Source organism: Gopherus evgoodei, chromosome 7 (assembly GCF_007399415.2).
Source record: "Gopherus evgoodei ecotype Sinaloan lineage chromosome 7, rGopEvg1_v1.p, whole genome shotgun sequence".
NCBI classification, from domain to species: domain Eukaryota; kingdom Metazoa; phylum Chordata; order Testudines; family Testudinidae; genus Gopherus; species Gopherus evgoodei.
The window spans coordinates 19,468,555-19,481,126 of NC_044328.1; the positions used below are offsets into that span (position 1 = coordinate 19,468,555).

Genomic DNA, 12,572 nt, shown 5'->3' on the forward strand with positions numbered 1-12,572 from the left:
ACTCCTTACCTGAGGAGGTTGTGAAGGCTGGGACTATAACACTGTTTAAAAGGGAACTGGATAAATTCATGGTGGCTAAGTCCGTACATGGCTATTAGCCAGGAAGGGTAAAGAATGGTGTCCCTAGCCTCTGTTCACCAGAGGCTGGAGATGGATGGCAGGAGAGAGATCACTTGATCATTGCCTGTTAGCTTCACTCCCTGGGGCACCTGGCATTGGCCACTGTCGGTAAACAGATACTGTACTAGATGGACCTTTGGTCTGACCCAGTACGGCCGTGCTTATGTTCTTATCTGCAATTCCCATTGACTTCAATGGGTGTTGGAGCTACTTGCCATTTCCCGAGGTTTTGGTCTTTATGGCCCAGATCCTCAATGATATTTACTCTAACTCCCATTGATTACAATGTAAATTAGGTGCTTAAATACCTTTTGAGCATCTGGGCAAATTTGACAAAAGGACTCCACGATAAATTCTGAGGGCATTGCTCTCTTGTGGTTTGTGGCAGTACAGTGACTCTGGTGACTTCACAGAAATAACTTCCTCAGAGAATACTCTTTCCTTATGGATTTGATAATGTTTTTGGTATATAACATTACTTTGATCCATCGCTCAGCGCTTACACACCAGAAAGTGTTAACAAGATTTTAGATCCAGTTTGTGTCCTGCTGTGCATGGATATACTTGGTGTATATACAGGTATACTTGGTCCTGCCTCAGTGTGACTAGACAACCTCTAGAGGTACCTCCCAGCCCTACATTTGTATGATTCTGTGATATGCAAGAGGATGTGGAACAATGGCATAAGGAGCCATCCCATGTTCTGTGCCCCTTTGTTGTAGCCAGGCACAGTCCTGAGGTGTCCAGAAAATAAAGTGTGAAGTAACCAGAGTTGCTCTCCCTCTGGCAGCTAATGGAAATGGTAGCAGTGTGGGGAGAGAGTGGACTTTGTACCCTTTGCAAGGATGGCTGGAGCTGCTGCTACAGGGTTCACTCCCTGGGAGTTCCAGGAGGAATTCTGGCTGACTCAGTTTCTCCTAGTGCTCCCACTACACCCTAGCCACTCCTCACTCTTGCTTATGCAGCTCTGCCTTGTTGGTTTGAAAAAAGTTCTTATGAATCTCAGCATAAGGAAATCTTGCCATCTCTATTGTCAGACACTAGTTTATTTTCCCATCCATTCTTAATATTGTAAGCAAAACTGGCATTGTCTCACTATTATGCAATAAGGCAGCCTTTATGCAGGTCAAAGTCTTGCTGACTTCAAACAGGCATGTGCACACACAAAGGCTAGACAGTTGAGCCATGCACATCGATGATTTTAAAAAAACTCTTTCCCTGCATTAGGTAATGCACATGGAAACATATACGTAAGGTTGCTATAGACTACCTATGCTAAACAATGTCTCCAGATGTAGGGATTAAAAGCAATTGTAATTCTATAAAGACCTCAAACTGTGCCATTTTTCCATCTCTCTCTCTCTCTTTTTTTTTTTAATACAGTTCTCCTGTGCCAGGTGATGTCATAAAATTGGCTTCTTCCCCTGGTTCTTCCAAACAACTGTTAGCTGATTCTCTGCCTTGTGAAAATGTTGCTGCTCTGGGTGCTGCTGAGCTGACTGCAGCAAGGTACAGTAAGGGACTCATTACAGTCATGGTGACGGAAAGCAACTGAAAACTTCCTTGTGTCAGGGAGTATACTAGCCACTGGTTTTGGGATAAGGGTATGTCTAGTACATCTAGATGATATGCTGTTTCAGTGCCTCTTCTTGGCAGCCTGTCACTGAAGCGTCTGTAGAGTCTATGCCAGAATTTAAAGCTGCCCCTCAAACAGAATCTGCAAGGAAAAGTGGCATATCCTTCCCCTGGGCACAGCAATGGCTGGTAGAACAGACAGATGCAATTTATGCCTTTATTGACTTACACCTTTTTCTCAGCACAAGGTGAGTTGGCCCTTCATGTTTAGACCTTTTCTCCTAATATTTAAATTTGCCAGATTCTTTGCTGGAATGATGCTGATAGCAACAAAGTTAGTTATCTGGAGTGGATTGGAAATTCCAGTTTTTATTATATGCTACCTTTTTAGTGATGTGAGCAGATTACTGTTGCTCTTACCTATATTGTTTGCAGTTGAACTTTCAAGAAAGGAAGGGCTGAGAGATAGGAGTTCATGTTTTAAACTTTCAACAGTAGATGTAGTTATAGGGTTAAATTTTCTTAAACATCTAAGTCATTTTCAAAAGTGACTTAGGCCCTAAGGAATCTACAGACACTGAGTTTTAGGCTCCTAACTGCCTAATAATTTTGAAAATGGGACTAAGAGCTTGCCTATACTACAAAATTAAGTTGACCTGACTTATGTCGACATACAGCCGCTGCGGTAATTTCATCGCTTGTGCGTGTCCTCACTTTGTTTCTTGTGTCAGCAGCGTGCTCCTTCACCAGAAGTGTTTGCACCAATTGAATTTTCAGTGTGGGGCATTGTGGGACAGCTTCTGCAAGCCAGCAACAATCAATATAAACAATGCAGTGTCTGCACTGAGACTGTATTGACGTAACTACATCGATCTTGGCTCTACACCTTGTGGAGGTGGAGTTAAGTCAGTGTAGCGCAGGGGTGGACAAACTTTTTTGGCCTGAGGGCCACATTGGGGTTTCAAAACTGTATGGAGGACCGGGTAGGGGAGGCTGTTCCTCCCAACAGCCTGGCCTCCACTCTCTATTCGACGCCTCCCACTTCCCACCTCCTGACTGCCCCCCTCAGAACTCCTGACCCATCCAACCGCCCCTGCTCCTTGTCCCTGACTGCCCCTTCCCAGGACCCCCTCCCAACTGTCCCTGGGACACCACCCCCTATCCAACCCTCCCTGCTCTCAGTCCTCTGACTGCCTCAACCCCTATCCACACCCGCGCCCCCTGACAGGCCCCTCCAAGACCCCATGCCTATCCACCCCCTCTTGTTCCCTGTCTCCTGACCCCTAATCACACCCCCGCCCCCAGACAGACACCCCCCGGGACTCCCACTCTTATCCAACCCTCCCCACCCCCTGACTGCCTCCCAGAACCTCCACCCCATCCAACCGCCCCCTCTTCCCTGTCCCATGACTGCCCCCCGGAACTCCCCACCCCTTATCTAACCCCCTGGCTCCCTTACCATGCCACTTAGAGCAGCTTGTCTGGCAGCTGCGCTGCCCGGCCGGACCCAGACATGCTGCTGTGCTCAGGACCGGCGCCAGGGTTTCTCGTGCCCTAGGCGCACGGCCATTTCGCCGCTCCTCGCGCTGATCCCGCGGCTTCGGTGGAGCTGCCGCAGGCATTCCTGTGGAGGGTCCGTTGGTCCGTGGCTGTGGTGGAGCTGCTGCAGGTATGCCTGCGGGAGGTCCATCAGAGCCGTGGGAGCAGCCGACCATCCGCAGGCATGACTGCGGCAGCTCCACCGGAGCCGCGGACCAACGGACCCTCCGCAGGCATGCCTGTGGCAGGTCAACCGGAGCCACCTACTGCCCCCCCGGCAAAATGCCGCCCCCTCAATAATCCTGGCGCCCTAGGCGATTGCCTAGGCTGCCTAAATAGTAGCGCCGGCCCTGGCTGTGCTGTTCAGCAGGAGCGCACAACCCCGCCACCCATAGTGCTGCCCACGAGGCTGCGGAGAAGGAGGGACAGTAGTTTGCACACCTCTGGTGTAGTAGGTATTAGTCAGAAGGAGTGAAATTTTAGTGTAGACACTTACATAGTTAGGTCGACATAAGCTGCCTTGCCTTTAGTGTAGACTGGGGTTAGGCTCCTAAATCACATTGACATTTTGAAAATTTAACCTGTCTTTTTTTCCCTCTGCTATTTCAGATACTATATTACTTTAATTCACAATAGGAAGAATTGAGGTTGAAAAGAGGCAAGTTAAACAAAACTCTTCCTAACAACTTATGGGTAATTAGCATATGTTTTTGGGGAGATAAGGATGAGAAGTTAGGGATTTCTTCCTGCTGTCACTGCAAGGATCTTAATTAATATGCAGATTTCATGGATGGCTCCTTTACAAACATAATTGGTTACTGTTTACACTGAAGTAGGCTTCTTCATCATTATGATTCTGAATTTCTACCATAATGATGAGCCTGTTGGAAAGAGAATGAACTGTTAATGGGTTGAAGCTATGAGCATCTTTCTGATCGCAGAAAAATAAGAAAGGGTTACAACATCAGTTTCAGCAGCATCTACAAATGCTGCCTTTGGGTGGATGTTTAGTTTGTGCTCCTACAGAGACAATCAGACAGATCTACAGTGCCAACTAGCTGTTATTTTAGAAAGAAATCAAGAAGAGCAATCTTCTGTGGTATCTTCATTATTATGAAAACCTCATGAACTCCTGTAAGTCAGACGTATGTCTGTCTTCCTCCCATGGATGCTAAGTTTAAGGTTAATTGTATCAAATAGAAGAAATGGTTTAATAAGATTTTGACATGGGGGGGGTTACCATTTTTTTGATGTTAGATTGATTTTTCTCATTTCTTCCCAGAAGTTACTGCCACAGACTTTTTCATGTTAACGTGATTTAATAGGAGTATTATTACTTAATACTATAATTATTTGTGATTGCCCCAGTCTATGCTGGGTAGCTGTGAAATTTTCTGCTGAGGAGTACAGTGTGTAGGGATCAGTTTAGTCTGGGCTAGACTTGATCTCTGTATAATGTCACTGTGGAAAATGCAAGGATATCACCACACACCACACATTGTTGCAGGAGTTAACAAAATGGCAGCTGGGGATAGAGGTATTTAGCATGAAACTAGAAATCCCTTCAATCCATTGCCAAAGTGCATTAAAAGGCAGGTGAGTAATACACTGAGCAATTAGAGTGAACCTGTAACCAGAGAACTTTATTAAACTCAATGTTCTTAAAAAATCACGGCACAGGTTGGTTCTTGTTGAGATGGATTGATAAGAAGAGAAAATAAGAACAATGATGAGTTTAGACATCAAAGCCAAGTTATATTCTTTGTACCTGTATCAGAGGGGGAGCCGTATTAGCCTGGGTCTGTAGAAAGCAACAAAGTGTCCTCTGGCACCTTATAGACTAACAGAAGACGTACTGAAGCACAAGCCTTTGTGGGTGAATACCCACTTCATCAGACACATGTGGTCCACCCACGAAGGCTTATGCACCAATACGTCTGTTAGTCTCTAAGGTGCCACAGGACTCTTTTTCTTTGTACCTGTCTGCCTGTTATTCTTGGCAACTTTCATTCCCTGCATCTGAAGAAGTGAGGTTTTTTACCCACGAAAGCTTATGCACAAATAAATCTGCTAGTCTTTAAGGTGCCACCAGACTCCTTGTTGTTTTCATTCCCTGCTATTTGCTAAAAATTTGTCTTGCTTGGGCACTTGGCAGTGTCATGGCGATAGATCTACTATAACTTCTGTGAATGTCACTCCTGGAAGAAGTGTTCAAACTCAGTGTGGCTGGAGCTCACTTCTTAAATTCCCATTCCAAACAAACAAAAGCAAGGCAGTAAAAATCTCAGGGTATGGCTACATTTGGAATTTCAAAGCGCTGCCGTGGCAGCGCTGCGGGAGTGCTGCCACGGCAATGCTTTGAAGTGTGAGTGTAGTCAGAGCGGCAGCGCTGGGAGAGAGCTCTCCCAGCGCTGCATGTAAACCACATCCCTTACGGGTGTAGCGTGCAGCGCTGGGAGCCGCACTCCCAGCGCTGCTGCCCTGATTACACTGACGCTTTACAGCGCTGTATCTTGCAGCGCTCAGGGGGGTGTTTTTTCACACCCCAGTTGCAGCGCTGTAAAGTTTGAGTGTAGCCAAGGCCTCATACTGGTATAAAACAAACAATATCATTAAACTTAACTGGATTACTCTGGATTTAAAACGTGTAAATTAGATCAGAATCAGATGCTTCTTGACCGAGGAGGATGTTTAAAACAACGGAGCAAAATGTTTGTTACATTTATCGTTTAGTGGTGTCTCACCTTCTATCACCCTCCGTTATGCGTAATTTATGTTTGCTTATTTAGTTGAACAAAGCCACGTTACTGCTGTTGCTTTTGCATAGAATTATTCCACAGTTGCTTTTTGATATTACTTTGAAAAGTTTTTTCAGTGCACATACACACAGTGTCTGCCTCCTATCCCTTATTATTCTGTTCAAAACTTAGTGTATTGCAAGACAGATGGCTCAGTGCTATTCCACTTTAGCAGAAATCAAATCAAATTACAAAGCAATTTTGGTTGCAATTTTTTGGTTGACTTATATATAGTTGCTTTTGCTTCCATGTGTATGTTTACCCATAAGGGATGTCTTAGAATTCAGATAGAGTGCACTTTGACAGGAAAAATAATGAAGCACATAAAGTAGGGGTCAGTTTGTGCTTAATGTCTTCCAGATGGCAGTGTGTAATATGAGATCAGATACTGTCCCTCCATCTGTCCAGTCAAGAAATTATATCTTTGTTTTGGTCCTTGAGAGCAGCTTTCTTCCCTACCCTCTCCCAGTGATAACATATTGATCAGAGAGCGCACCACATGGTCTGGCCCATGTAAGTGGGTTTTATTTACCAGACCCATAGAATAGTGTCTTAACACTAAATAGGTAATGAGTTCACCAACTGTTCTGCCAAGCCATTTCCATTCCAGACATAAAACAGCCCTCTTCCCCCACCCCCCGCCAGTCCACATAAATGTGCTTCATGAGAAGATAGTTTTGCTGTATTTACTAATCCAAGGGCAAACCTTCCAACTGCTGTGAAGTGCAAATGGTCTTAGTAGCAACAGTGCCACTGTACATAGGGAAGGAAAGACTTTGGAGAGGCTGTGGAGCGGGCTAGGGAGGTCAGGGACATCCCCAATATGGTACAGAGCCCAGAGAGACAGACCAAGGGATTTGATGCTGTGAAGATCCTCTAGACTTTTCCATCTATGAAAGAGAGCTGTTCCCTAGCCATTAAATTGGTGTGGCAGCTGCATCGCTGTTGCTTCACAGCTTGAGGAGGAAAGTTCCTTCCCCGTTGGCATTTCCCAGCATCTAGCCCGGTTGCTCAAGCTGAGCAAGGGAAGAATAATGGATACAAAATACACAGTAAGTATTTAAAAATATTAAAAGGCAAGTGAGATTGGTGGAGCTCAGCTATGGGAGCTAGGAAATCGGTTGCTCTAAGCCAGGCTATGACTCGCTGTGAGGCCTCAGAAAAGATCAATTAATCTCTCTACCTCAGTTTTCTAATCTGCAAAGTAGATGTTAGTCAGGGATGTTGTGTCAAATTGAGTTCCTGGTGTGGAAACTGACTCTGCATGTGAATCAGGCAACCGCGAGGGCGTGAAATGTGAGTGACGTTCATCTGTGATGGTGGTATTAAAATATACTAAGGGCAGCACTGTTATACAGAGAAGTGGGCATAGCCTAATTGCAAAATGTGCCCACACAGCAAAGGCTTCTTGGGGATTGTTCCTCACGGCAATCTGTGCAGGAACAGGGGAATCTAGCAATAGAGGCTGTCAGGAAGTTTTGTTCAAAATTTTTGTTTTACAAAAAACCCCCAGAGTTTGAAAAACATTTGTTTTCTGACGAGCTCGGCTCAGTAGGTTAATGATTGTGGAGGCAGGAGTTTAAAAAGCTCTGGGAGCTGCAGTGGACAGCTGGTGTCTCTGGAGGTGTTTTAGCTAGACCTAGTGGGCATGCTGCCAATTTGCTTTGAGACTAAAACAGTTTCATACTGAATCATGTTTCAGTAATGACTGTTGAGTTCTAACGTCGGCACTGCAAATTTGGGGTTGTGAGCTGGTGCAGATGCTGCGGGAAAGACAGAGTTGCACCGTGGTCAAACTGGAGGGTTGGGTGAACCTATTTACTTTAGACGCTGAAGGTATGTCTGTACTGCAGTTGGGTGTGAGCTCCAGCTTCATTCAGGTTAGCTTGCTAAATGCAGCAGTGTGGATATTGCAGCATGAGTGGCAGCTCGGGGCTAGCCACCCGAATCCAAGACTGCCCGACTCCTGGGGTCCAAGCTCCCATGGCTCACCCGAACTGCCACCCATGGCACAGTGTCCACACTGTTGTGTTTAGCTTGGTAATTTGAGTGGAGGTAGCACAAGTCTGTATGCCCAGGCTGAGAGGCTCGCTCCCAGCTGCAGTTTAGACAGACCCCGAGTTCAGTCACTCTGACATCATTGCTGCACGAGTGCAGCAGCTAGTAATGGCAGACAGGTCTCACTTTGCACAGACCACATTCCCTCTGGCCTGAACCCAACTATGGGTGGTTAAACAAGTTACGCAAGAAATGAATTGCACGCCCATGCTAGCAGCACTTCATCCCACTTCTACGTCCTGAATGATTGTTTTGTCTGTATCGAAATCACTCTGGCATTATTTCCATAACCAATGAACAGAGCCCAATATAGTTACCAGCCCCACACAGTCATTGTGGGAATTTAGTCATGTTTTATATAACATTTTGAAAAATGCAAAGTGCTCTCTAAATGTGAAGTGTTTGAAAATTGTTTTTATCAACATGGGTTATGTCATAGCCCATACGAAGTAAACCATCCCTATTAAAAAATCAGTTTTGGCAACTAGTTTCATTTTGAAACATGCATTAGAAATGACAAGAGACAAAATACGTTTCCATGGTAAATGTTTCTCTTTTATGTGCAGACTTGAAGGAATGTTGGTGGGAGAGAATCAAAAAGTGAGTGAGTGAGAGGGAGAGAGAAAAAGAGGGAGAGAGTACTGTTGTAAGCAGCTCACTAGTGTGCCTTTATTTCAGAATATTCTTGCAGTATTTGGGAGAGTGTACATGTATTGAAAAACACCCCATGAATCTTAAGTATATTTGGTGAGTTCCTGTCTTGACTAGCCTCCTTGTGCATTTGTTTCGTTTTGTGATGCTCTGTTTACGCTTGTAACAGATGTTCGATGCTCACTTATTTTTGGCAGTTTATTTTTTGCTTTTGGTATTTTTTTTGAATTTTGGTGTGACCCTATATAGTCATACAAATGCTGTATATATTTGACATTATTACTATATAAGGACAAAGGCCGTTTTTAGCTGAGGGAAAAATAGTAAATGAAAAAGGAAATAGCTTGTTTCTTTCAAAATGTGAAACTTACTCCCAGAAGAGATCAAAGTGAGTGCAGATCTCACCACTTTAATACATATACATGCATGCATGCATGTCAGGAGACTAGAGAACCCTATAAGCCCCCAAAGCAAGTTCTGCTTACCTAAAGAGAATAGTGTGAACTGATCTGTGTTGTTGCCCATGGCTCTTTACCTGGTTTTTGTCACTTAACTATAACCTGGTCTGGTTTGATCTGTACCAATAGTGTTGTCTTACACTGGGTGTTTTCCTGCAAGAACCATAATTACTTAAACTAAACTCCAGAAGAATTTTTTTATTCTGCATTAGAATAATCATTTGCAGACAAAGGCAGAAAAAGTGTAGTTACTAAATGGTTTAAAATTATTAACAGATGGAAAGGAGCCTGAACTGGAGAAACAGGATGGGTTAGGACAGCACTGCCTGTAGCAGAAAGGAAGCCTATGAGCAAAGAGGGCAGGGGATTTTTATTTATGTTACAGCAGCATGTTCTGACTAGTTGTATTGCTGTTCATTTTATAAAGCCTGACAGCATTCTTTTTAATTTTTGCATTTGGTTAATGATTTTGTTTTTATGATGCTGCAGATGCATTTGTATGCTAAATGGTGGTCTTCTCTCTAGTTAACAGAACCTGCTGTGCAGGTTTTGCACATGCACTGCTTGTCCCTTCCTGAGTTTTGTAATTTGCGAAGTTGAGACATCTGTTGCCAGGTGGGGTTTCATGGAGGTTGCTCTAGTTGAGGAGGAAGGCTGTCTCCCACAGATCAGCAGAGCCCTGCAAATCTCTGGATATCTGCTTTATATCTATGGGTATCCCCAGATGCATATCTCTGTGGATCATGGATGGATGCAGATCCAAATTTTATATCAAGAGCCCTGCAAATCTGCAGATACACACTTTATATCCAGGGACATAGATATCTGTGGACCATGTTTGAGGATCAGATGCGGATACAAATTTTGTATCCACAGAGGGCTACCTATCCGCATTCCAGTCACTTTTGCGTACATTCTTTTTGGATGCAAATACAGGTGTTGACTGTGTGCAGTGGGTGAAAGCCTATTTCTGGAGGTATTACATGTTGGACTGAGTATTTGAAAATATCCTAATTGAAAGCTTAATTCTTTCATGGTTTAAATGCAAGACTCCCTTCCTCCCCACTGTAGATTTAAAAAAAAAAGACCATTCTGAAAAATTTGGACAGCTGGACAAAGATTGGCTCCATTATCGCAACACTTATATTCAAAGGTGTTCAATGTTGTAACACGAGATTCCTGTTCTGATTGCTCGAAAATGGAATAAAGACAACAGTAATGTTTTGTCTCTGGTGTCATGCCTGTTTCTGCTGTTCTTAAATGTCCTGTGTCCTTTTCACTGTACACTATCCTGTGGCTTGTCATTTAAAAAAAACAACAAAAAAACACTCCGACAAAACTGCAGCTGTTACTTATCCCCAGTATTTTTCCTGATATAGTCAGGAGAGGGCACTCCGTTACCAAAATGACTTTTTTGCTGTCACCATCATCCTTGAAACGCCCTGTTGGCTTTTTAAAAAATGTATTTTACCTATTTTGAAATTCATGAACTGAAATCTTATATGTATTCTAAACTCAGCACTGTGAAACTTAGCAACATGGTGGCAGTTGCTTGGTATGAAAACAATACTATAGATCTCTAATCCTAATGTTTTTATAGTGAGAATTCATTTAGTTCTGCAGCATATTGAAAGTTTCAACAAATAAATCTTTACTATTGTTTTTTAGGATTGGAAATGACAAACTGCTGAACTCTCAACCTCTTGGGGGTGTTGTGGGGATTAATTATGGTTTGCAAAGTGATTTGAGATCATTGCATAAAGACACTATACAGCAGAACTGCCAAGTAGATAGTTAGTAGCTATTAGCTATTTATTTATTCCGGGCTCTCTCTATATGGGAAAAGAAAACACGGCAGACTCCTAACAAATCAGTCTGACAGTAAGCTTGTGTCTCAAGAGTAATTTGCAAATGTTGTTGAAAACTTCTTGGCATTGATGACATTTTGCAGAGGTTGTTATTTATAATAATTGAATTGTTTTACAGCATTTCCCAGCCTGGTAGCTGCAAAGAAGTTGAGAACCCTGTTACTTCTGTTCCTGAGGATGCTTCCTTGGCTCCTACACCAGCCGATGATGTAGAATCACTTGCTCAAGACAGTGAGGGATTGGCAAAGGAAATAAAGAGGTATTGTGTAATGATGCGTTTTATCCAACTTCTGTCTTGGGTGTTCCCTGCTTCAGAATATATGTTTGTCCAAATGTAAGTGTCTGGTTGGTAGCTTTTGGAAAGAGGTACTCGACTATCTTGTTTCGCTTGGATATGCACTATTCACAAAGGCCAGGAGAGGGAGCTTGGATTGCGTCAGTGGTGGTGGTTCTGATATTCCATATCTTTTTATATCTTGTGCTAGTGAATTGAGTTACTAAGCCAGATTTTGCATTTTGAAATTGGATTCAAGAATTGCTTTTCTGATGAACTGTGTATGTTCAGGTCCAGGACAGGATAGTGGTTGTGCTTAGCATCATCCGGCATGAACTAGTAAGATATACCTGTCAGGATCTGGGGTGTAATTCAGTTCTGTGAGAGGTTATGTACTGCTTGTCCTATAACTCTGAATGCCTTAAAATGCTCTGCTGCTGGTCCTCCCTGTCTGGAGGCGCCCAGCCAGGATACAAGCATGCACTGAGTGACTTTGTGTTGAGCAACCCTGGTTCAGCAGCTCAGACTCCAACTCAGCCGGCTTGTCACACCACAGTCACACTCTGATCTACACCAGCCTTGGTTCCTAATAGCCAAGTGACCCCCACCCCCACCCTAGTGCTGATTTTCCCCAGAACCATCTACCCTGAATTGTCGAGCCCTCTCCTGGAACAGTCAGAGGAGTAATAAGATCCACTGCTCTTTTAAAGAGAGAAAAACACGGCAACTTATTGCTTTACCCGGAGTTACTTTAAATCAATCCAGTACTGTGTTTGACTTGTGATTTAAAAAAAAGAAAAACAAGTTTATTTAATCTAAAAAGAGAGGTTTTAAGTGAGTACAAGTATAAGGGATGAAGTCACCAATGGTTGCAAACAAATACAAGTGGAAAATACTTTCTGGTGACTACAGTCTTGGATCAAGGTGAAATTCTGACCACACGTCCTCCCAGCAAGATGGCTGACCACCTGTTGATCAGGATTGCCCACAGAGTCCGAAGTGCTTGGGTCCTTTGCCTTCTTAGGGAAGGATCACTTGGAGTTCTTTGCCCCTCTCTTTTGTAGTCCAGTGAACTTTTGAAATGTAGCCTTCTCAAAGTTCAGTGGTCCTTCTGTGAGGGAAGATACCATGGAGTCTTATGGAGAAGGTTCATGATAGCTTCTTCCAAGCTGGTGCTTTTTACAGTGCAAATTGATCCATCCCTGCAGTCTCTGATAGGCCAGTGGGTGAC

The 12,572-nt window shown here is 43.7% G+C and overlaps 1 protein-coding gene across 7 annotated transcripts in view; it reads left to right on the top strand.

The window, feature by feature from the left end:
• Positions 1-12,572, top strand: part of TACC2 (transforming acidic coiled-coil containing protein 2) — a 226,270-nt gene that overhangs the window by 101,490 nt on the left and 112,208 nt on the right. For all 7 annotated transcript variants that reach the window (XM_030569225.1, XM_030569228.1, XM_030569226.1 and 4 more), the window contains exons 8-10: positions 1,504-1,629; positions 8,769-8,837; positions 11,186-11,326. In XM_030569225.1, the coding sequence (XP_030425085.1) occupies positions 1,504-1,629; positions 8,769-8,837; positions 11,186-11,326 (336 nt within the window). The remainder of the gene's footprint in view (positions 1-1,503; positions 1,630-8,768; positions 8,838-11,185; positions 11,327-12,572) is intronic.